Source organism: Anopheles nili, chromosome X (assembly GCF_943737925.1).
Source record: "Anopheles nili chromosome X, idAnoNiliSN_F5_01, whole genome shotgun sequence".
Taxonomy (NCBI): Eukaryota; Metazoa; Arthropoda; class Insecta; order Diptera; family Culicidae; genus Anopheles; species Anopheles nili.
Window position 1 is genome coordinate 13,168,730 of NC_071293.1, and position 24,461 is coordinate 13,193,190.

The 24,461-nt window shown below is 49.3% G+C and overlaps 4 protein-coding genes across 4 annotated transcripts; all 4 read right to left on the reverse strand.

Annotated features, from left to right (window-relative positions):
- Positions 1–6,384: 6,384 nt before the first annotated feature.
- Positions 6,385–9,029, reverse strand: LOC128729010 (uncharacterized). The gene is made up of 2 exons (XM_053822658.1): positions 8,530–9,029; positions 6,385–7,594 (listed from the first exon to the last, which is right to left on the reverse strand). Exons 1-2 carry the CDS (start codon positions 9,027–9,029, stop codon positions 6,385–6,387), a joined length of 1,710 nt encoding a protein of 569 aa, XP_053678633.1.
- Positions 9,030–13,356: 4,327 nt separating this feature from the next.
- On the reverse strand, positions 13,357–15,844 carry LOC128729011 (uncharacterized). Its single transcript, XM_053822659.1, has 3 exons — positions 15,767–15,844; positions 14,995–15,363; positions 13,357–14,917 (listed from the first exon to the last, which is right to left on the reverse strand). The coding sequence occupies exons 1-3, from the start codon at positions 15,842–15,844 to the stop codon at positions 13,493–13,495; spliced, it is 1,872 nt and encodes a 623-aa protein (XP_053678634.1). The 3' UTR covers positions 13,357–13,492.
- Positions 15,845–17,738: 1,894 nt separating this feature from the next.
- On the reverse strand, positions 17,739–19,238 carry LOC128729012 (uncharacterized). The gene is given in 2 exon segments (XM_053822661.1): positions 17,739–18,611; positions 18,726–19,238. Coding segments are annotated over 2 exon segments (1,386 nt in total).
- Positions 19,239–22,067: 2,829 nt separating this feature from the next.
- LOC128729013 (complex I assembly factor ACAD9, mitochondrial) lies at positions 22,068–24,064 on the reverse strand. The gene is made up of 3 exons (XM_053822662.1): positions 23,100–24,064; positions 22,707–23,031; positions 22,068–22,640 (listed from the first exon to the last, which is right to left on the reverse strand). The coding sequence occupies exons 1-3, from the start codon at positions 24,062–24,064 to the stop codon at positions 22,116–22,118; spliced, it is 1,815 nt and encodes a 604-aa protein (XP_053678637.1). The 3' UTR covers positions 22,068–22,115.
- Between the last annotated feature and the right edge of the window lie 397 nt (positions 24,065–24,461).

Below are 24,461 nucleotides of genomic sequence, written 5' to 3' on the forward strand. Positions count from 1 at the left end.
CAATAAATGTATTCCACGCAGGAAAAAGGAAGCCATACCGAGCAAAAAGAGGAATAAAATCGTGCAAAACAAGCAACATGAACAAAGCAGTAGCTACTTTTCCTCGGATGGCAGGCAGGAAGCAAGTGTGCGATATAACACCCTTCATTCGTCGTAGAGTGACAGTGCTGTACTGCACGACTCCACGACCCTTTTGCGAGTTGACCACCACCACCACAACCTGCTGCGTGGTGTTAGACGAAATCGATGCAGGAGAAGAAGGCGCAGCTAAGCTAGCCGAAACGGACAATTGGTGCATCTTGGGATCCAAACATTATTAGGCATGAGGAGGCGTGGAGTCGCTCAGAACCGCGATGTGGTCGTTGTTTGGAGCGGAAGACGTTTTTTGTCTTAAGTTTCCTTTTTGTCTTCTGTTTCATTGCGTCTCCATTGTGGTCCGGTGGAGACAACCTAGACGTGCGCGAGCGGTCGAAGCACACTAATCGTTATATCATTATTATGACTGTAAATTACTACAAAAGAAACCAACACTAGCCTAGCCGCGCGCGGGTGGGCTCGTAGAGATGTAGAAATCGAAAAGCGAAGAAGCAACAAAAAGCAACACACACACACGCATGAACTATTGGCCTGAAACGCTTGCGTGAAGGGGAAGGAAAGAGGAGGATGAAGAGGAGGGGGTGGGGGAGAATGCAACCAAACAGTAGTAGTGCCGCTAACGGGCGACCCCCCAGGAAGCGGTAGTTTAACCGCAAATGTCATAATCGTGACCGTACCATGTGCATGTGTAGTATCCGCCATTTTATGTATAGGTTTTTTGGCTCCGTTCGTTCGCGTGGCTGACGCTCGCTCGGCTCCCGGTTTTGCAGGGATTTTCGGGGGCCCGTGGGCTTGTGTGGGCGCTGGCAAGCCGCCATTTTTAATGCTGAGTTCTCGATTCTTCCCAGCGTGTGTATAAATCGGTAGCGACGAGCGCGTAGGCGAAAATGGGCGTGTAGGCAAACAACACAACCACAAATCGATTTTCTTACATAGCTGTATTCACGATCAATGGATGCCAAAAAGAAATGAAACAAACATACCGCAGGACGAAGGAGTCGTTGTTGAGCGCCGACAGTGTGAGAGGCGATATTCGTTTAGGGGTGTGAGTCGTTCGAAAGGCTCACGGGAGGACCGAAAAGGGCATCTCGATCGCGTTACTGTCTTGTACAGGACGATGAATGCGTTGCTTGGCCGAATCCTTCCCGTGGCCCGTAGACGGTGTCCTCCCAGACCAGCCTGGTGCCGGAACCCGCACAAGACAAACCAAGCGTAACAATGTAGCATGTGGCTCCCCGTTCATCCTCCCCCGCCACCAGAGACAGTGCGTGCTAAAACGCGCCCAAAAAGGAGAAAAAAGAATAAACCTCCCCTACCATTGGGTGTATGTAGAGGTAAATGTCGGCGAAGGAGGAACTAGGACACCGGTGGGGAAGGGCCGAATTCGATGAAGGTACATTTTAAAGTGTAAATAAAAGAAAATGTGACAAATTTTTGAAATTAATTAAGTATAGGCTGTAATTTAGTGACAGAATCGAGGAAACAGGAAGATTAATAAAGGCGAACGTAAACGGAACGTGTTTGTGTGGTTTGTTTGGTGTCTTCATGGGGGAAGAGGGGGGGATGCTGAAGTGAAAGAAAGAAACAGAAATAAAATAATTTTCCTTTTCCATGAATCCACTTCCTACTTTCTATCGCACACCAAGCATTTTCCATGCTCAGGATGAAGAAAAAGGAGCAATATTCTTTTGCGTCAAGCTGCAGAAACTTCTCCCAGCTACTAACTTTTCTGATATAACTTTAAATCTTAAAGTGTTTCTATTATATCAAAGCCGTCTTTTAAGTTCAACAAAAGGCCTTAGATAAATAATAATAAAAGAGGCATGAATAGTTCAACGTGCTGTTTCTGGACGCAATATTATGAAGTTCATTTTATTTTCTCAAACGAATCCTTCTTCACTCAGCCCATCTAACCTTACTTAATGTGGAAAAGTGTCTCATTTCTTCTACCCAATGGAAAGTTAAGCTTGGCTTATTTCGCTTTCCCGCTTTTCCCGCCCTTTCGGATGTTGAATAAAATATTGCCTCCAACGCATTCATATCATTTTTTTCCCGTACCTATGCTTCTGAAGAATTTTGTTTGGCTTTCCTATTCCTCCGTGGAAGTTTTGCTGAAAAGTTTTCGATTTGCTCTTTTTGCAGCTGCCAATACAAAAAAACGCTTGATTTACGTTCCATAACATTTAGAGATGTGTATTTTATTTGATTCGAATTTGATAAATTCTGGATTGTATCAACACGACGAAACCACATAGGTTCATTTTTTTTGTTAAGTATATATCTGTCCACCTTCCAAATTGAGGCTTCTTATATACATGTATAAACTGGTAGGTTGCTTTTTTTAATTCATTTTAGTTTTATGCACGGTTTGATTTAAAGATTATAAATAGTACGTTTGCCTTTCTTTGTTTTTTTTTTCATTGTTATTATTTAACACTAGAGCCACCGATCAGGAAATGTTTCAAATTTGCTCTTCACAACGTTGTATTTCTGGTGAGATTAAGTTAGCGGAAAATGAATAAACTACGGGAGGGAATGCAATTGCTTCCTGGATGCTAACGGTTTGTTCAACTTTGGCATAACTAACATTACGACCATTACGTACACGTGGTTTGTGGAAGCGAGCCAAGGAAGCAGATCGTTTCCTTTTTCGGTGGGCCATGGCGTTTGCGCCGTGTGAGGAAAGTTATCGGTAGTTCTAGTGTTAAACTTAATGTTAATATTAAACAAGTATATAGTTTATTCAACCATAACATGAATCGTCGGTGGTAAAATGCACACATTTATGTATTTATATAGAATACTTCATATGCTTGGCTATATGCAAATTATTGTTGGATAGTTTAGCGATGTTCCATCAAGAGTTCATCTCCTTGCCACTACCGGGCTCAATACATCCCACCCCGTTGCTTATCTATTGTTTCTGATTGCTGTTTGTGATTTGTATCTGCTGTGAGTCGCCCAGCTCTACGTCGCCTGGATTTGATTTGCATTATGCGTTACCATCTTTGGTTCGAAATATTTGCCTTTCGCCCTTACATTCCGTACTTTTGAATTCAAATGTGAACCTTCTCTTTTAACTTTCCATCAAAAAACCGTGCCGCAGCGTAGAGGCTTGCCTTTAATAAATTAGTTTGTATGATATACATCGTAATCACATAGAGTTGCAATGTCGGTGATCAACAATCAGTAAATTTGGCCTTTAGCATTAGCCCGCCTGCCAGAGGATATTCTTTTTCCCTTTGATTATTTTCTTCCTCTCTTTTATGTGTATATGTATACTTTGTTGTACAATGATGTGTCATTCCGAATTTGTAAACATTCATCAACTAGTTTATTGTATAGAATCTTAAACGCTAAATGTAACAACAATCAGTTTATGCGCCGAGAGGGAACGCCGGTAATGTACTAGGAAAATCCTTAATCAAAAAAATATACCCTTTAAGATGTTAACAGTAAATTCTTAAAAATATTTTGTTTTTTTTTTGTTCCGTTTGATTTATATTGTTGATTTTTTTTGTATCCTTCGCTTAAACTTTCCATTGCCATTACTTTCCCGGTATATTATTAACGTTTGCTGCATTGCATTTTCTTTATAATTCTTCCTTGCCTGTTTTCTTATTATTTTTAAGTCATTTTCCTTCATCCGCATTGCTGTAATCAGTGTACAAAAGCTTTCTTAAGTTGTTCGATCAAATGAACGCTTCCGGCTGATTAATGTTTCGGAAATGGAACAGTACGCTTGATTTTAAGTATATAATCTTCTCTCCTTCTTGTTTTAGTTTTCATATTGTCACGATTTTTGAAACTTGTTCAATAGTTTCAGATTGTTACGTTAGAGAACGGCGGGTGCTTTGAGCAGGTGTGTGGAATCGTTAATCCATCGTCGAAGTGCCCAGCTAACCAACATCGTGATCGTAATAAAAATGGACAGCTGTGTCAGTATGTTCACTCTGGTAAAAAGGGTTTCAGATTATACTCCTCCCCTGAAGTGCTCTTCGCAATAAGAAATAATTGAGTGAATATTAAAGAGTACAACGTGTACAATTCCACACCATCGATCGTTGATTGACCAATAAATGGTGATATTTGTTTCTATTCAGTTGATCGGACACAGATGTCAGTTCTGTTGACTCGTAATAGGTAGTAGACGTGGCATTGACATGACGCAACACTAAACTCTTGCATGGAATCAACAAATCTGTGTTTGTAGTCATATATCGAGCTCCTTTGTGAGTTAGAGAGTATGTTGCATTTGGCAAACATCCAAAGATGATTCCTGCTCCATCACAGGTATGATCATAGACGGAGTATGCCTGGTTTCGGTGGAATCCTACAAATTAACACGAGTACGATGACCACTCAAACAATGGAGTACCATTACCAGCAAGTATATCAAATCAGCTTATCTTTTTATCTCCTTTTTTTGTTTTTTTTTTAACAACCACATTTGCACCAGAGAAACACCTGCTTTGAGAGCTAGGATGTTTACTATGCACGATTGTCGGATAAGATGCATTCTTAAAGTTAATCACATCCAATACAGAAGTAAAATGTATACTAAGTTTAGTTTGGAACGCTCTACGACTCAAATAAATACGCCTTGAAATGCATGACGTCGCCAAACCTTTCGAGTGCTTGTGGTACCCGTACGTTTGATGTATGCATGTATATATATATATAATTATATGTATATGTATATCCGTTTTGCCTTGGCTTGTTTCCAGCCACACTTGACACATTTGCCTTTTCCGATAATGTGGACAACGAACGCCGAAATGTGGTCGCGATGTAATTGGCTTCAATTCTGAGTTCGGCATTTTCAACGGATTTTGTTCTTTTTAGGTGGGTTTTTGCTCTCGTTCACACATAGAAAACCTGTTTCAATATCCATTACCCGGTCTTGCGTCGTTACCTATCTCTACCATGTCAGTCTATTTTGAGCAGTTTTCAAACTAAATAGAACGCAATAACATGCGAAGCAGACATACATCCTAGATAAACGCACTAGCAAACATCCCTGAATAGTTTTAGCGGTGGGTGAGAGATGTCTCCATTGAGTAATCCGAACAAACATATAGCTCCACTTGACAGCTAAACTTCTTGACCACTGTGGATTAAGTCGTCTAAGAACTCCTCCCGAAAAGCAACATGCCGTCGTCCTCCAGCGTCGGACCAAATTCGAAAGCTAACATACGGATAACGGAACGCATCCTGCGTCAAACTGACTACAGGATATGGTAGAGATAGATATCCTACGCTAGACGGCATCCTTCACAACTAGTTCATCGTTGAAGACATGTAAATTTAGACACTTAAGTATAACTAGTCTACGAGTGAGTGCGGCCGGCTGTAAACATCTGCCGCTAATGACGTACGGATTCACGTGTGCCGGGGTGAGGTGGGCAAAATTGCTCTTGGAATCGTTTATTTTTTGTTCTTAACACGGTGGATCGAATGTTACATATCGCAGTTTCTGTTGCTTTAGTCTCACGTAACCCGTTTCTTGCGACAGTATTTTAAGTAGCTGTTCTCGTTACCAAACAAACAACCAAGGCTTGGCACGGTGAGCTTGGAGAAGGAAAAAGACACCTCCGGGCGGCTATCCCGCCGGGGGATGCGCGTCAGAGAAGTCGGTATCGCGGTATCATTACATAGAACTGCAGCTGGTACGCTGGGCTGTTGCTTAACGGTAACAGTATTGCTCTAGCGTGAGTCGTAGAAAAAACGGTGGAACGAAAACAACGAGTATTCTAACGACACACAACGTCCGCCTCATGCTGATGTATCATTAGTCTAGTAAAACTCTCACGCTTCGATATCAGTTGATGTCAAAAAGGCTATGCTAACATTGGTGGGATTGGTTATGTTAATTTGCGGCCTAGCCCCAGCAGCAAGTACGCCTTGCCCGTGTTTCGTCGGAACCTTGTTCGAGGCCCAGTTCGAGGCTCTGTTCGAGGCCCAGTTCGAGGCCCAGTTCGAGGCTCCGTTCGAGGCTCTGTTCGAGGCTCTGTTCGAGCTTTTGCGGAGCTTTGTTCGAGCACCGAAGGTATTCGCATGGGTCCAAATCTCCTGAACAAACGTACTTCTTGCTGGAGCCTTCCGATTCTTTCTCTCACGTTTCTCCTACAGCGTTCGGTGGGCATTGGCCGCAGTGCTGTTGCGCTGAACCGGCAACCCTAGGCTTCGTCAGCAGCAGCAGCAGTAGCGGGCGGCAATCAGTGGTATAGATGGTGACCCCCGGCAGACCCGGTACCGGAGAGTTCCGTGACGCACGTGGCCACGCTCTTACTTCACGAACAGATCCTTCAGCGTGGAGCAGAGCGACGAATCGCACGCATCATTTGAGTCCTCGTCCTCATCTGCCTTGCCGAACCAGCTCGACGAGGAGGACTTCTTCGCGCCGGACCGGCCGGCTGACCCATCCTTGCCACCGGCCGACGAGGACCCCTTCTTGGAGGACGATGACGACGACGACGACGACGACCCGGTGATGAAGTTCTCGATCGCATGGCCGATCATGCGCGCGTCCACGATCGCGCTCCGGCCATCCCACTTCAGCTTGTTCAGCGGCGATCGCGACTCCTTCGACTTTGGTTTCGTCTCGTCCTTATGGGCCGGTTCCTTGTCGCGCAGCTTGTCAAGCGTTTCGCGTGCAAACGTAACAGTCGCACTGGGCGACTTGGCTGCCGATTTGCGTCGCGCCATCGGCTGATGTCGCTTGATGAACCACCCGGACTCGACGAACGACCGCTCGGGGTCGGCCCCGCCGGCCCCGCCACTGCCCCCGCCACCACCGCCCGACCCGCCGGCGCCGGTGGCGAGCTGCTTGATATTCTGGTAGAGCGAAATGTCAAAACTGTTCGAGCGGTTCTTCTGCAGACTGCTCTTCGGTGGATCACCACCGCCAGCGCCACTGGCGGTGGCCACGCCCAGGGTCGGGCTCTTGGCGGCCGCCCTGGGCGGAAACGCTTGGGAAGCTAGGGGGCTAGGGTGCTCTTTCTCGCCACATCGATTAATCTCTGTCGCAGACGAGGCTAGAGACGATAAGAGAGATATCAGATCAGTGTTGGTGCACACGATACCCATCTTCGGTTTTGGCTTCAAGGCCGCATCCGGCCCGGCCGGTGACGTGGTCGCCGCGATGGCCGCGATGCCCGCGATGCCCGCACCGGCAGATGGCCCGAGCGGGCCACAGGGCGAGATCGGCATCTCCGAGGCACGCCGAAACGACTGTATCGGGGGCAGCGTGGTGCCGACGAAGTCCGAGTAGCGCCGGTTCGTGTATCGCATCGGCGAGCTGGAGCCGGTGCCTGCTTCGTCGAGCGTCTGCACCTCGCACACACGCTCGTTGCTCGTGTTCCACAGCTTCATGCGCGCTTTCCGGGCCTGTACTATATCATCCATAATATCTAACTGTAAATTGTGTATACTACCTCTGTGGTCCGTCGACGGGGGCGGTCCGATATTGCTTTCGCGCCGGGAGCTTGCGGTTGATCTGCGTGCGAAAATGGGAAAGGGAAACGGGAATAGTCGAACAGTCGATGGGGCTGTACATGGGGATGAGGAGGTACACCACCCCACGCGTCAGATTGAGCATGTTGCTTGGGAACATACTCGGGGGCGTGTGTGTGTGTGCGGCCTTAATTCGATCGGCTTGCGGAACCCGCTCGAATGGAACTAATTTGTGCAAACCTAATTAGAGACTATTAAGAGTCGCCACAGGGCTTGGAGTCGATGAGGCGACGTTAAATGTTATATTGAGGAACGCATCATCGGTTTTGGCGAGTTGACGAACCGCACAAAAAGTGCTCGCCAGCGTGTAAATGTGAATTGATTACGCCTTCACCGGGGTGCTCTGATTTGCATATATTTTGCAAATCTGCCTAACGAAAAGAATTTTGGTCGGCCTATTTGTTGGAATATGTTGGATATGATAGCTTGTCCTATATCCAATGGCAGAGAACTAGCGAGGGAGACTACCAAGAAGTGACAACTCCCTGGACTACCCTCGAATGCTCGTAGCTTGATGTCGAACATTGCTTGAGCACGAACTATCATGACTCACTATGACGTAAGAGCATCGTCGAGTTACTTCAGACAATGGTGTTCGCCTCGTGCCGGGTAAACATCCTTCAAGGATGAAACATACAATGGAGGCCGTGGAATAATCGCCCCTTCGCAGCACGAAGCAATCTCAACGATCGAAAGTTAATGACCCTGCGTGTTGAAGCTTCTCCGCTAAAAGCTATTTCAGTATTCACCGTGTGTGTATGTGTGTGTGTGTGTGTGTTTTCTCTTCCCTATCCAGCGGCAGCATCCCGCAGCAACCCACACACACGTACCCAGGGGCGAGTACTTCCCACTCGGCGCCATATTTGCTAAGCATTACGGACAAGTGTCTGAAGGACCTGCCAGAGGGCGCTAACTTACCGTTGGCCAGCCGGTAGGGCCGCAATCGACTCCCTGCGGCTCCGACCGAACAGGGCGGGCGGCACGCGGCTGATCGTCACCACCGAGTGACGCCGCCCGCCAGGCTGTGGAGCAGGCGTACTGTAGAGGGTAGCCAGGAAGGCCTGCTCGCGGGGCGACGGTCCAGATCCTTCACCACCCCGCTCGGACAGCCGCCGGACCTGGCTGGCGGTGATGCCGCTGGTGCAGGGCGGTGTTGGTAGTGAGTGCTTGCGCGTCTCACGCCACGGTGACAGCAAGTACGGGTTCTCCGGTGACTCGATGTCCAGGCTCTGCCGCTGGGACGACTGGTTGCTTGCCTCCTCCTCCTTCTCATTGTTCTCTGACTCCTCCACCACGATCAGGGGCTCCTGACCGCCCTGGCTGTACGACGGGGTGTGGGAGGACCTCCGCAGCCGGAAGAACGCATCTGGAATGAGGAGTAGATTACTGCTACAAGTGCTTTTCGGTCGGCACGTCATCACACTCCAGCTGCCATTATACAGCCGTGACGGTATCTAGTCTCGCTCTTTCCTGGAAACAATCTGCTTGCGTATGGCAACGCAACGGTTCATTGGAGAGCAACTTGGCAGGAAGCTGAGTAGCATAAGTTATTCAGCGTGCTGCTGCAAGATAAGACAGCCACATTTACATTTGGCAGCATGCCCTGCGGAACTCTAGCCGTGTGGTGAACTTTATTTTAAAAACAGCTCAAAAAAACCGCCTCAACCCAGAGCGGAAACTGATTTGGATGCTTCCGGCGTAACAGTACGCGAAACATTGCGGAAAATGGAACGGTTTGAGATGATTGAGGTCGGATGTGCTTTCCCCAAACATGGCAGCTAAATATTGTATAAGGCTAGGCTAGATATAATATTTATACACGAGCAGATGGGAGAACGAGTGATAGGTTTGAGGCTCCTATGGGGGGGGGGGGGGGGAACACGAAAGAGATAGAGCGAAGCAGTTGAAAATGGCTAGCTTGTCGATTGAGACGCAAAAATGTGTGTTTACAGTACGTGGTGGGGGTTTTATTTACAGAACCGCGAACACGAGCGAACCGCGAGCAAAGCCTTCGGTGAAACGTAGGAGAGATTTTGGGCGATGATTCTCTTCCGAGGCTGCAACACCGAAGACTGCGAGGTTTCTTGACGTTCGTCTTCACTTGCACTCGTATCCTGCCCCCTATTGCCGCACGTGGTCAACTTGCGATTTGCTCAAGGATTCGCATTTCGCGGTGTGTTTGCTCGCAGGACACACTTACGAAGCAAGGGAAATTTCTGTTGGGTTTAGGAGGGGATGGGATGTCCTCACTCCCGCTCATATCAGCTTTCGCAAGAGGATTTGTAGGCTGCCGACGCAATGGAACAGAGGCATAGTGTATAAATAAGGAGTTCACGGCCACCCGTTTGCATGGCAGCACGGTTGACAAAAGCACGACCAAGGATCGGTGACTAGTTGACATGAATGGATTATGCCAGCAATGTTACAAGGACGACGGCACTTCGTCGTCCTATGCTGTGTTGCAACGTGTAAGAATGAATACCCGACCTACTCTACCCCTGTTTTCAGCCGTCGTAGAGATACTGGACAATCGAGTCTACTTACCCATTGCTTTGTATTCTCAGGTGCAATGCTTTCGCAGCAAATGAATTCCGACACCACTGAGCACTCGATTATTGCGAAGCTAATCTCAACACGTTTCCTGTGCAGCACTGTTCCCAACGTTACCGTTATTGTTACGTTCACTTGAGGATGATTGTTCCGTAATTGATCGATGAATCCAGGATCTGTGATGGACATGCGAACAAAATTACAGATGGTTACAGAAAGCCCTGAAGAGGTGTTCAAGCATAACCGTGACCATGCAAAAACTACGTTGTCTGGAAAGAGGATCTTTTCATCACAGTTGTGAAATTAAACAACGTTTCAAGAAACCCAACGCAACACTCTAGTAAAAAGTTCAATCAACGTGGAGCTCGATGCCTCGTTTTAAGGCTATAGTAAGCCTTGTATGATAACGCAGCTGTATTCTAGAAGGTTTACTGCGGAGTGATTCACTTAACGCAGTAATTAGCACACAGCTAGTACACTTGTCATCCCGCGTGTCACGCATTTGTTCAATTGGGATTAAATTTCCGGTTCTTGCTCGAGGCGGGAGGTGTGTCCCTGGTGGTTGCTCTCAATTTTCACGAAACGTCGTTCAAAGCTCTATTTTAGATACACGGGTGTCACTGTTGCAAGAGAAACGAATTTTTAAACACACAACCAAGCCATTTGGAATGCCTTTCATACATCGAAAAGTGCGTTAGATATCTCATGAAACCCCGTTATCGTTATTAGCTACATAGCCTGCATAAATCACAACCAGAGGAAATCGGCTTCAGCCTATGGAAGCCATTTACAACAGGTTGCAAAAACGCTTCAACAGGCACTGCCATTTACGATGGTTGTGTAATGTTTTCGCCGGATGTAGAATAATCACTAGGAATAGCATGCTGCTCTCCGGATGCCTGCAGGAGGTGACACCGACGGTGAACTTTATCAGACTATTTTCATACACCGAGAAAATCTATGACGTAGCATTACTTCACTGGTATTTTGGGGTGTGTTGTTTGAAGTATATAGCTAATGTATTGCCAATGCCATCGATGACTTTGATGTTCTATGTTTTATGTTCCAAAATGGATCCACAGGAAGTGGAAGTGTATGTGTAACGCTGTGCCCATGTTTGTGTGCACAAGCATGTGGAGGTATTTATGCATGCTAAAGGGTATACATGTAAATATACACCAACAGAGGTGTATGGTCCTGTATTCCAGAATCTCTAACGTTGTGCGTTTATCACAAGCCTAGCACGTAGTACGGCCATGTATGAACTTCTCTAAACGATTTTGGACGAACTCCACACATAATATCTATAATACTGATTAAACTAGAAGCTGTTGCGCCTGCTGTTTCGACTCCTTTTCGCACCAACGAATCACTAGCGATTGTCACATGTTTTTTTCCCTCTCTTGTTCATTTGTTTTTACCACTAGACAGCAGCTCCGTTCGGCATCGTTCAGGATGGCTATCTGCGTCCCTAGTGTCCCAGAATGTCCTCTCAAGCGCACGATCGATCGCCCCAGCCTAATTTCCCAAGCGACGCGTCCTGCCGACGAGCGTCACAATTTGCGAAAACCTAAAAGGACCCACTGCATCCCAATTTTCGGTCCGTTCCTGAATCAACACCTGTGAGCATCGCCAGATGTGGAGAGCATGCTCGGTGAACGATGCAAGACCGATGCCGAGACAGGCCCGTAACTCTCCCGTGCAACAACTTCTCTACGCTCAGTAACGACGCTCTCCGCGTGCGTGCCCAGCATCTGTCGTGCAAAAAGGAGAGTAGAGGAACTGGAGGCTGATAGAGGGACAGTAGGCAATGGAAATTAAGTTACTACGCAACTGGCAAACTGGAATTATATTCTTGAAACTCTAAGAAAAGTCCATTACGGGCACATTTACCCTCAAGGCATATCATTTGGTGTCGTAGAGATGTCGAAGATATCCCAACGGAAGATAATAGAAATGTTTCTTTTGTTTTGGAAAGGTCTTCATTCGCATTTTGGACTTCCACAACTTCATATCCGCCTTGGGACGTTAACTTAGCTGGTACAATAAATTATGCTACTGCTTTCTACCAAAACCGAAAGATTTGGTGCAAACTGCGCAGGACCTGTTTGTACCGTTTATAATTCGGTTTCATAGCGAATTTGACAGCGTTACATACGGCAGCTGTAAAAGAGGTGAACTTGACATAAACTTCGTAGTTGCTATCGTTGTTGAAGCACAAATTTCAAATATAATAAAACTTTGATTTGTTTCACTTATATTTAATTTAACCGCGCGTTTTAAATTTCATATCTCTTCTAGATGTACTATTTTGTATTAGTAAACAGCACTTACTTGAAAAACTGTAGTATTATGCGTTTTAAAAGACTAAAATGGAACTACATCCGTTTTTTTTTAAACTTTGAGAGCAAAAGTATCCCAAACTATTAGAAATATTTCTTATTTCATTTTTTTTTAATTTTGCAGACTTCCTCATTTATTAGGGAGAATAATATATAAGGATATCCTTTTCCATAACGGTATCAAGTGGTCCTAGACACAAAGCTTTATTTATGTCCTGTGCTTACTTACCATGAAAAAATAAACCATAATGACCAACTAACAGCTAAGCAATCAAATCACACGAAGCAACGTCATATCTCTACATATTTGATTTACTTTATTTTATGCAGTTGTTCAAGAAAGCATTGGAACTGAGATGATACTAAGAGACTATAACCGTTTATATTTTCGATGCCATTTGCTGCCCATTTTGGTAATCTGAACCAATTTTTGTGAGCTTAAGTATGCACCTGAGTCCGAGGAGCAAAATGCTTCGAGCACGGGCGCTTATTGTTCTGGGTACAGATTCCAACGGGAGCGTAGGTAGCACGCTTCCCGCCAGGTCTTCTGGACAAGTGGTTTTGTTATGGTCTGCCTTTTCTACTAAATGACAAGAGTTCAAACGTAGCAAGCGAAACAGACAGATCCTTCGGGGTTGTGGGTAGGAAAGGATTGTAGAAGGGAGAGAGTAGGTTAGGGACAAACTCGAAACGTTTCATTCCGGAATTGGTGCCTTATTTGGTGCCTAACGACTTATTGCTTCGAAAGAGTACGAACGATCCTGACAGCTGTCAAGTAATTCTCGTTTGTACACTACATTTGTTTCCACCCTTTTGTTACCTTATGGAGTGGGACAATGGGAAATTTGGAGGGAAAGGTAGTTGCTTGATCAGCAAACAGGCCAAAGTGGAGAAGCATACAGCGTTGCATGTGGCGTGAATCTCAAACCCAATCGGTAACGGTACGGAAAATACGCGCAGTTCCAGAGCAGGTGTTCGAGGATCCTGGTCTAGACATTCTGTTCACCATCCTCCTCCTGCTCAGTGAGCAACAACGGCCGGTTATCGCTAAGGGCTGCACCAGCGAACCCACCCGGAGCCGCTCCCGGTGTGGTTGGAGCCGACTTCGACATCCAGCAGTACCGACTACGACCCCGGTTCAGGAAGCTTCCGGCCGCACTTGACATCGAGGCCGGACTACGCAGGTGCCGCCCCGATGTTGCGCCACCTTGTACGAACGCAATCGGTATGTACATCGCTTTACTGCTGCTACCGCTACCACTAGCACTACCAGCTCCAGAACCACTCTGCAGGCAGGCTGGCTTCGTGAACAGCTTACCACGGCGACCTATCAGCGAGGAAGGCCGTCGATAGGCAGGCGGACGTTGGGCCGTAGCTGGGACCGGTGTTCGTGCAGGTCCTGTCGAGCTATTGTCGTCGGTGCCATCACCGGACCCTCCACCATGCAGCTGACGTATCTGCTCCAGCAGTTCACGCACCTCAGCCGTCGGACTTGTGGCGCGTGGAGGCGAACTGGACGCATCCAAATTAACCAGGCTGGACACGTTCGAGCCGGCACTGGACGCGACACAAGAACCACGCAGACAACTCTCAGGTCTAGGCCCAGCACCTGCTGTTCGCCCTCCCAGCATAGAGTCTTCGCTGGCAGCCGCAAGACGTGCCACGTGACAGCACGTCTCCAGACTCTTGTGGAGCGCAGATGGTCGACTCGCAGCACGTCCGTCCGTTGTCGCGATGTCACCCATCGAGCAGCAAAGCTTGCACACAAGCGCACCCCTCTGTGAGGTCCCATCGAGATCACAGTGGTCGTTGGTGGCACTGTCAGGCAGGCATCCTGTTGTGGCGCGATTAGCTCGATGAGTACTACAGCTCAGGTCGGCCACTGGGAACGGGCTGCTAGAGGTCGCACTTGCAGGCGGTGGCGGTGGCGGTGGAGGTGAAGGAGGTGACGGACTCGAACCATGGTCCAGCAGATTGCCCACCCGATGATGCCGAGGTGGACCCGGCTGGCACTCCAACAAGGACACGCTGGTACTGCTAACGGCTCCATGGTCCCGCTGTTGCTCGCGAGCTGGCACGCACTGTTGCTCAAGCAAAGAATCACCCGATCGATCACACGCCGCCAGACATACCTGCTGTGAGGCTGAACGAGGTAGCAGATAGCTCCGGAAGGACACCGCGTGGTCGGGACTGGCAGCACGCGAGTACGGCGGAGGTACGAGCGTGTTCGCCTCGTTTGCGTTGCAGATGAAGCTGGAGCTAAGCGAGTCTACAGTGCTGGTGCCGGAGATCGAACCCACCGGCTGTACGATGTAGTTGCGGAAGTACTGCACCATCAGGTAGTTCGCTCCGGTACCTTTGCCCGGGTCAGTGTAGCTGAACACGAGTGGGTACAGGTCCGGTTTCGAGGCGACCTGCGAACAAACATCGAGACCATAGACTCGCTTAACGCTCTCTTTCCTAGCGTCTTCTCGCTAGAGTGCAGACTTACCTCCGTGTAGGGTGGTGGTGCATGGATGTGAAACGAGTTGCAACGGCTATATTGAGGCGGTGCATAACAGGATCCAGCGGAGTCACCCTCAGATTGCGAGTGCCGAGCAGAGGTGTCCCAACCGCACAACTGCCGCCTGCGCTTCCACAGCGAACAGGTGCACAGCAGTGCCAGGATGATTGCGAGCACGAAACACCAGAAGTACCAGTGGTTCAGGAACAACATGCTCAGCACGTGCTCGTTGTTTGCGAGTGGGACCCGGGGTGCACCGGGTGGTGCATAGAGGTAGCAGCATCCTTGAGCACAGCACTCCTTCGGGAGTAGGCACGTGTGGCCACCTTCGCATAGGGCCAGCGATGAGCCCACCACCTGGAAACCGAAGAGCGAAAGAGGACGCAAGTCAACCGCTGTGCTTTTATTTACAAACACACATGCACAAGTGTGTATGCGCACGCACACACAGGCACAATTACACGGCAACCAAAAATCAATCGAAAATTGCAAAACATGCAAATGCGCTCATGCAATGGAAAAGAAAACGGAACGAGGTCTGCAACGACCTCGATTTACAGCTGAAAGGATCTACTTTCACGCGCTCTTTGATCTGCTGCTGGAGTTGTGCAGGCTCGGGAGACTCGGGACACACACCGCGATACCAAAACATCCTTTGAAAGTAACGAAAAACCGAACCGTAAAGCAGAGTGGCTAAAAACATCCAAACAAATGCAAACAAACAAGCAAAGTCGGACTGGCAAGCAAATGCATATCATACTGGCTTGACGAGTGCGATGATGCCGTAGATCAGCAGCAGGAACAGGATCCCGTCGTGTACGAAGTGCACCGCTGACATAATATGAGCGTGAGGGCCGAGCTGTACGGCAAGGACGAAGGGCGAGAATCTAGCGTACTACTGCGAGCGATGCGTCGTACTACTGGAAACGCTTGGACCGTGGCTAGCTTCGCTATGCGGGATGTCACCCTGCAAAAAGGCTGACCAGCGCGCCCTACATCGATAATAATGTCCGCTTTTGTTGCCCTGCTTCCAGATCCGCCTCCCACTCTATCTCACTATATCTTTCACACACACACACACACGCACACACACAGGCAACCCGTGGCTGAGAGAAGGATCCTTTCCGGGATGGCCGAGCGAGTTCACGGATACTCCAGGCCACTACGGGTCGGTTACACTGAGGTTAAGGTGGCCCTGCCACTGATGGCTGATCTCGCATGGCCAAGGTTGATCGGTTGTCAGGATGCAGGTGTCGATTGAAGTCAGGATGTTCTAGCAAGTAGAGAGCAGCAGCTAGGGCGCTTCTCCCCGATGGCGTTGCTGTCACAATACTTCGTCAGGAGCTGCAACGGAAAAACAAAATCTACGTCCTTTTTGCGGTGCGCCTGCGCCGAATATGTGGCGTTGTTGTGTGTGGCCGTATGGTGAAGGGGAGCGGGGTTACATTACTTGCAGGCGCCAATATAAATTGCTGTTATCCTGTGACAGAGGTTGAAGCATGGGAGGGGGGAGGGGATGGCAAGTGCGCTCGGACGCATGCGAGGATGTGCAGGACGTTTGGTGTCACTTTCAAAACCTTGGACTGACGTGCGCAGGAAATGGCCGTTTGGTCTGTGAAATAGTGTGTCTAATTCAGTTTTTTTTAATAATGTGCTTTTTATTCATTCCAATATAAATACATAGCAAAACGTAACAAAAGCACTCCATTTCTGGTCGTATACCGGTCTTAGTGGGTACTTAGTGACTAGGAGTTCCATTTAGTTAGTAAAATTTTCTTCTTCGCACTGATGTTAGTCGGTGCATTCTCTCGTCGCAAGTCCCGACCTATACCTTTTTCTTTTTAAAGTTGTGTTTTATTTTTAACAGAACAAAACTCTCCCTTTCGAAACCGAGTATACGTGAGGAATTAATGAGGTATGGAAGAACCATTGGTCTCCATTATGAGATTACATTTTTCCTTTCCTTTTCTTTCGTTTCTCTTCTTTAGAAAAGGTTTCTTTCGTTCCTGGAATTATCCCTTCCCCGGCTTTCATCCCTGGGCTTCCGACTACTATAACGGTATGGAACTTCAGCGATTGGGAAGGTCCGGCTCAGCTGCAGCTGCAACCAAGGCCGCAGACCTAGTTCTACGACAACTAGTGTCGTCATCCTTCTCGTCCGTTGGTGTTCGTGTCGAAGAGACCTCGCGACTTGTAGACAGTGATTGGTCATGATCCTCACTCTCTTCAACAAATCACACAAATGCACACGTTCTCGGATAATCCGACGTCGTTCAGCCGTATCCGATGATGGTGGGGACGTTGGAGCCCATCCAGCTCTACGTTGAACGGTCAACATCCCTGTAGCAGCCTTTCTGCCTCCCATGACACACAGGTAGTCCCGAAAGAATCCGTGATCAGACAGGACCTGGGCCAGGTGACAGCTCACCTTTCCATGTTTCCGCGATTGCCACGCCACGATGTAAGGGATGACTTGGTGGACTCTCCGTGTGTACCGACTGGAACCGTCGTCTGATGCATCGGCGTCCCAGCTTCGCTGCCGCCGCTCATACACTCGGACATCCTCGCTGATGACCTCACAGATGGGCATAAGTCCAGCAAGCACCACCGCGGCTTCGTAGCGGAACGTCCACGCCACTCCAATCGCCATCTTGCTCAACGAGCGGCTTCCACGAAAGGTGGTCGTGCAGCATCACGCCAAGATACCGTCTCCTAGGCGGCGAGATACGAAGTCAATTGCAAGACTTCCAGGCACGGCTGTTATGTATGGCCTACTCGGCTGCTTCAGTTGCTGCCTCCAACGTTACTCCTTTCTCCACGATGACCAGGACATCGGCAAATCCTATGGCCTCGACGCTGGCCGGGAGTGGGACGCTGGCTGGGAAGACCCCGTCGTAAATAACATTCCACAGAGTGGGGCTCAAAATGGACCCCTGTGGAACGCCTGTGATGACCTGCCGTACGACGGATCCTTCACTCATGTCGTAGACGAGTCTGCGTCCTATGAAGTAGCTCCTTAACAGTCCCTGGATGACTACTGGTACACCCTTCGCCTGGAGCGACAGCGCGATAGAGTGCCAGCTCGCGGAGTTAAACGCATTCTGCACATCCAGGGTGACGACGAGCAGGAATCGCTGGTCAAGACCGTTAGTGCGGCCGAAAGACATGGCTGTTCTTCCTGCCTCAACTATCCTAAGGACCGCATCCACCGTTGACCAGCCCCGACGGAATCCGATCTGCCGGTCCAACAGTTGCCGCAGTGACGCCTCCTCCAAACAGTCGAAGCAGTCCTGGTAGATCCGCCTGAAAACCTCCGGGTTTTCACGGATTGCCGCCTTCACTGCTGCGTTCGGTATCCCGTAGAGACCGGGGGCCTTTCGGGAGCTCATCCTCGAGGCGATGTCTAGGAGCTCCTCCGTTGTTACTGGTCGGAGGGCTACACTATCCGGAACAAGGTTTCCCATTTCAGGCCAGGGCTCGTGCTCGGGAAACAGGTCGTCTACAATGCGGCCAAGCACTGTAGGGTTGGTCTCTGGCGGTACTCAACTGCCGCGTAGACTCGTAAGCACAACCTGGTACCCCGTACAAACACGTCTCACCTGTGGCTATGAGACGTGCATCACCTGTGGCTATGAGGCGCTGAAACTGATCATCCTTGCTCCTCCTGATTGCACTCTCGAGATCCCTTCTCGCCGCATATGGACTTGTTGTATTATCACGGCGCAAGCCGCCGTCAGGTTCTCTTCCAGACATCGAGGTGAGTCGGTGCTATGATTGAATTTCACCTCCTCAAGAGTGTACTTGAAGCATTCCAGGTGGAATTGACTCGTTTTCCACCTCCGTCCAGCTGGTCTCACATGGCGCCTGGATGCTCGCTGTGCTGATGCTGACGCTGTCGAAGCTTCCCGTCTGTGCTGTTGTCGCCCGCCTACGGAAAAACTGACGAACGCGTGGTCACTGTATTCGCGGCACACCCGCCAGGAGTCGGGGCGAGCGATGTTCGTGCTCGCGAACGTAACGTCGATGACACTATCCCGTGCTACCCCATGCCCATAGAAGGTGGGTTTGTTGCCACGATTGATCGTCGTCAGGCCGAGAAGCTCAACTACTGCGAGGAGCTCCTCGCCACGGGCTTTCGTACGTTCGCTGCCCCACTCTTCGTGCCACGCGTTAAAGTCACCTGCCAGGACGACTTGCTGGTGAGCCGCCGCCTCCGTGAAAACCCTCTCCATGAATGAACCTCTGACAGCATCAACACGTCCATCTGGTTACTTCGTGCAACCTGCAGGGCCAGGACCTGCGCCGTCCCACGTTGACTTGGAGGCATTTGATCGCCATCACACTGCTCGCTGGCTCCCGCAAATCAGATGTCGGAGGAGCATTCAGCTGCGATGTGGCCCTCCTGGCAGCTGCCGCGCGTTGGCCAGGCGGAGCTTCACCCGGACACACTTCGTCCCATTGAAGAGTTCCCACAGGTGGACGTGGGCAACTCCAGCAGGGCGACCGAGCTTCTCGTTCACCGCGGCCGTGACATCTTCAGTCGTGGCGAGCGGATCCACATCCAGGACCAGCAGCTCCCCCATCTCAGCTACGACTCGGGAATGACCATTCTCCCCGAGGACTGTATTGATTCTGGCGCACAGGGCCGCGGAATCGACATCTCGGTCGATTTCGACGCGAAGGCGGCTGGTTCCGGTTCGCTGGCCAATACCTATCTTGACCCGCACGTCCTCTAACTCTGGTGACCTGATGGCGTGGTTTCCTTCGCTGTTGACCTGGCTGAACCTGCTGTTGATGGCCAGCCCACCACCAGCCAGCTGCAGTTGCTGACCTGCTGCAGCTGAGTGTTAATAAACTCTTTTTCGCGGAGCTGCTTCCTCTCGCGTTGCAGCCTGCGGTGCTTCGCGTTTTCCCTACGCAGCTCCTCCATCTGGAGCGTTAGCAGATTCATTGCCTTCGTCATGGCGGAGAGTTCCGCCATAAGATCCTCCAGTGAGATCGCCTGAGTCGCGGTTTCATTTTCGGTCTTTACCGTCCCGGGGGACGGCACCGGCTTCCGCGGAGTCTCTTCTGCATCCAGCTTCCTCGGGATCCGAAGTGCTTAAGCAAATGGTGATGGGCCAACTTTAGATGGGGTTGGCCGACTCATGCCTGGAGCGTCAGCTACTTCCGATAGGCACGGAAGTTTTTCCACCACCACTGATGGTAATGGTGGCCCTGCTGGCCTGCGAAACGGGGGAAGAGGCGCCATATCCTCCTCCGTAAGCTCGCCGGACGCAAGGCGCTTCGAGTGCCTCAAAAGGTCCATTCCGCAATCAGTCCATGAACTGACGCAAGGATGGATAACTGGCTTTTTTGTAATATTGTGCTATGTTTCTTGAATTTCACAGCACCCTCTTCCAAAACCAATTACCCGCGAGGGATAAAGCGGCAGCTGCAACTGAGGCCGCCGACCTAGTGATTGGTCATGATCAAACTGCTGCCATTCCAACATTGCTCGAAATTGGTGCCCAAATTCCAGGCACCGTCTCGCACAATGCAGTTGCACCCGTTCTCGAATGATCCGACGGCGCTCTGCTGTTCTCGGTGATGGGGGAGGCGTTGGCGCCCGTCCGGCTCTTCGCTGAACGGTCAGCATCCTTTCTGCTTCTTTCTTCATTCTAGTCCTGTTGGAGCGTGGCGGTGATCTGTCGAGCTGCCTCGCAGCCCCTGCTCCAACAATTCTGGTCACGCAGCAGGAAGTTTTCGAAATTGTCAGGTGTGACCTGATTTGTTTCTTCCTCGCCTAGCAGCTGTTGTCGCACGTCTGCCCACCTAGGGCACGTCGACAGCACTAGGGCACCGCAGGCAATCCGGGGACGAGGTGAATCCCATGGCGTACAAGTAGTTACGGAAGAATCCGCATCTGGACAGTTCTTGGGCCAGGTGGAAAGTCACCTCTCCATGTTTCCGCGATTTCCAGGCCACGATATTCGGTAAGACGCGAACATATGGACGTGAGAAACCCTGTCTAGCGGCCAAAATTCTGATATACGGTCGAGACGACGTCGTCCTGTGTTGCGACCGAATTCACATTCAAAATTAGAAGTTCGCCCATATCAGCGACCACTCTAAGGTGACCAGCTCCTGTCCGCTGACCGATGGCGATCTTAGTGCGGACGTCTTCAAGTCCGAGGCCTGACGAATTTGGATGTATATATCGTTTCACTACCGACCGTTTTGCGCCTCTACTTTAATGGCTGTCCAGCCGACACCTGCTGGACAGGACGACTTCAGTGCCCGAGCTGGGACCGGCCAGGCACTTGATGCTGCTCCCGTTGGAGCTTTCTCTCACGCTTGTTCTGTCGACGGCCATTTGATGTTTGATGATTTTGACTAACCACCAACTGCTTCTTCCCGTTGCTGCTGGATGAATAGGAGGACTGGGCGCGCCTCGTGCCGAAGCTGGGAATATTCTCCCGATAGAGAAAACAGCTCCACAGCGTCTCCGACTGTTCAAGGCGTTTCCGCAGCTCTACCATCTCTTCTTCTTTTTTTAGCTAGCGCCACGGCCAGCTCATTTTCATCCGCCACCTTTGACAGAGGTGCTCTCTTCTTCACCCTCGCACCACCTTTGCCAGACCGACTCCCAGGTTTTTTTATATCGGCGCCTTCGCCGATGTCGTCAGTGCAGGGAATTTCGAACTGAGGTCAGACGACATGGCCGAGGTCTAAAACAGTTACCGGTAAACACAGTCGCTGCTTTTATACGCTGCATGGGGAAGGGGGATCTTATTCACTTTTGTTTTTCACGAAAATACATGCAAAATGTGATTTTCACTAACTGGTGTTGGATTTTCTCATGGGTTTTCTTTTTCATCCTGTTTAAGCATAGTCCGGGCAATTTTTCACAATTATTTTCCGCTCTCAACCGGAGCGGGATGGTTTCGCTTCCTTACTTGTCAAAATCGTGTAACAGTTCACGTGTCAAACGCAGCTGATGGAAAGCAATTATGCGCTGATATGGAACGCATATGTGATATGGATGTTGCAGCCTAAAACGAAGATGTAAATTTGGAGAACACAATTTACTAGCTGAAATTTACAATTTGCATGTCACAACTTTCGCACTAAAAGTTTCTCGTGATGGGATGTTCGAAAAAGTACCGTTTCTCACGGAATAAACTCCGCGCAATGGCATTATAGTCGTCGTCGTTCGTGATATACGGGCCCTGTTCGAGTTCGATCGCCAACAGTCGCACTTTCTCACTAGCCTCCCGGCAGTACATGTTCGCTAAATGCACCTCGTGGGCAGCATGTCGCAGCCCGATGCAATACGAGCGCGAGGCTCGCGATGCACCCGCCGTCATGGCGTAAATCATGGTCGCGATGTTGGCCAATCTGGCCAGCTCGACGTGCCGTTCGACCACTTGAGCGCTGTGCCGTGACAGGACACACTCGGCAGCCAGCTTCAATCGCACGATCGACTGCTCGATCCAGTGAGCCGCTGGTTCTAGTGATGGGTGGAAGTATTGCTGCAGATTGACGAACTTCTTTGGGTTCGCGATCGACGTCTTCTCGAACAGCTTCGACAGCACGTGGGATGGGTTCATGGCGGGGTTTCGATCCTTTTTGATCATCTCGTAGCTGTGCATCTGAAAATCGATCGGGTAATGTTTAGATGCATGCCGTTGGGTGGCAAACTAAGCCTGAATACTAACACCAGCGTACTGCAAACCGGTGAGGGCAATGAAGAAGTTCACCGAATCGACTGACTCGTCCCCGATGAAGAGCTTCAAGGCGTCGTTGTACAGTGCCTCGAAATTGCTTTTTTCGCTTAGTGCCTGGGGTCCCAGCAGTTGCAGTGGAAGCGCTGCTAAGCTGAGCAGATTACCAGTTGAGAACACCTTCGTGATAGCCGCCTCCAGCTCAACGTCCTGATCTTCAAAATCATCAACCAAGCTGGATGTCATGTATATTAGACTTTCGGCCGCATAGATCAAGCTTGCCATACGCGCAAGTTGGTCGCGTACGATTTCAATGTCCCTGAAAAGAGCGACGGACAGTGCAACAGTAGTACATAGTGACTTCTTCTCCAACAGCTCATTACTCACATCACTTCGCCGGTGGATGTTTTCGTATGGATGCTAAACTCGATCAACGAGTTCAGTATTTTCTTCAGTAGGCATACACGCACAACGCTGGACTGTATACGAGAGGCGGTAAGGAATTTAGATAGTACGACTCCTCCATCGTGTTCCGTGCCGACGACGTTTGCTTCCGACACCTCGACCTGGTTAAAGCTAACCGTGACACGTGCGAGACCATTGGAGCCGAGCTCAGATTGTGTAATCTTGACTCCCGGTGCGTTAGCGTCGACAAGGAAGGCCGCCATGGTAGGTTCTTGCTTGTTCAGCTTGTCGATGGTTTTTGTAGAGGCTACCACCAACAACAACCCGGGATTAGACTCATCGTTACGGATGAGTACTTTTGAGCCGTTTAAAGTCCATTTGCCGGTCGTAACATCCAAGTCGGCGACGGTGCTGAACATCGTATGCTTTGGGCTTTGTATTTCGTACAGTGCAGTAGCGGAAACGATGTCGCCGGCACAAAGCCTCGACAAATAACACTCTTTAGCCTCGTCGGATGCGTGTTGCGATATCAGCTTCACTATCGCGTTATGCTCCAGCATGACCATGGCCTGCGCGTGATTCTCCGATACGAGCTCATTCACGTAGGCAAACTCCGTCTCCGTGAACTGCTTGCCGGCGTGCTCAAGAGGTCCTTGTAATCCGAACAATCCCATGCGGGCTGACGATAGTGAATCATCTTTCTTGAGTTCCATTTCAACCTGCTCTTTGTGTTTCTCCAGCCGGCTTTGCTCCTCTCGGTTCAGGGATTCAGGAAACGACAATAGGTCAGTGTCGACGTTTCCCAAGAACATGGACTTCATAAAAGGATTTCGCTTCGGCAATTTCACATGGATAGGCTTTGATAAATCGCTCACTGTGTGCGGGACCGAGTCGGTGCCGGCTGATTCTTGTGAAGGAACCGTTGAATAGTGTGGAACCCGTGCCATGTAACTCGACCGCACGAGGATTCGTGCCATTGGATAGCACGTTTTCCTCAGCATTTTTGTAGAATTCACTTAATTATTGAAGATATTTGCCGAGAGTTCTTCGCATAACAAAACAATGTTTTCGTAACACAGTTTGACAGTTTATCAAATGTGTGACGTGAGGGAGTGCAATAGTGTCATAATTGTATGAAGACGGCTGATTTTGCAAACTAGCATTATATTGATTACATTGACTAAAACCATCTCATAACGTTTCAACATACATACGAAATTCTCCTGTAAGTCCTTATATATAATTCAATTTACCTCTAAATTACCCACATCGAATGAAGAATGTGCACAGACCACAAACAAATGTCACAATGTCGAACGATATATCGCTATAGCTATTGTTTAT

Coding starts and splice junctions, on each gene's coding strand:
- LOC128729010 (XM_053822658.1), bottom strand. CDS start 9,029: ATGACGTGCCGACCGAAAAGCACTTGTAGCAGTAATCTACTCCTCATT. Junction 7,595..8,529: donor GCCCTACCGGCTGGCCAACG/GTAAGTTAGCGC, acceptor TTTCGCACGCAG/ATCAACCGCAAGCTCCCGGC.
- LOC128729011 (XM_053822659.1), bottom strand. CDS start 15,844: ATGTCAGCGGTGCACTTCGTACACGACGGGATCCTGTTCCTGCTGCTG. Junction 15,364..15,766: donor TCATCGCACTCGTCAAGCCA/GTATGATATGCA, acceptor TTCGGTTTCCAG/GTGGTGGGCTCATCGCTGGC. Junction 14,918..14,994: donor CACCACCACCCTACACGGAG/GTAAGTCTGCAC, acceptor GTTTGTTCGCAG/GTCGCCTCGAAACCGGACCT.
- LOC128729013 (XM_053822662.1), bottom strand. CDS start 24,064: ATGGCACGGGTTCCACACTATTCAACGGTTCCTTCACAAGAATCAGCC. Junction 23,032..23,099: donor ACATCCACCGGCGAAGTGAT/GTGAGTAATGAG, acceptor CGCTCTTTTCAG/GGACATTGAAATCGTACGCG. Junction 22,641..22,706: donor CCGGTTTGCAGTACGCTGGT/GTTAGTATTCAG, acceptor ATCGATTTTCAG/ATGCACAGCTACGAGATGAT.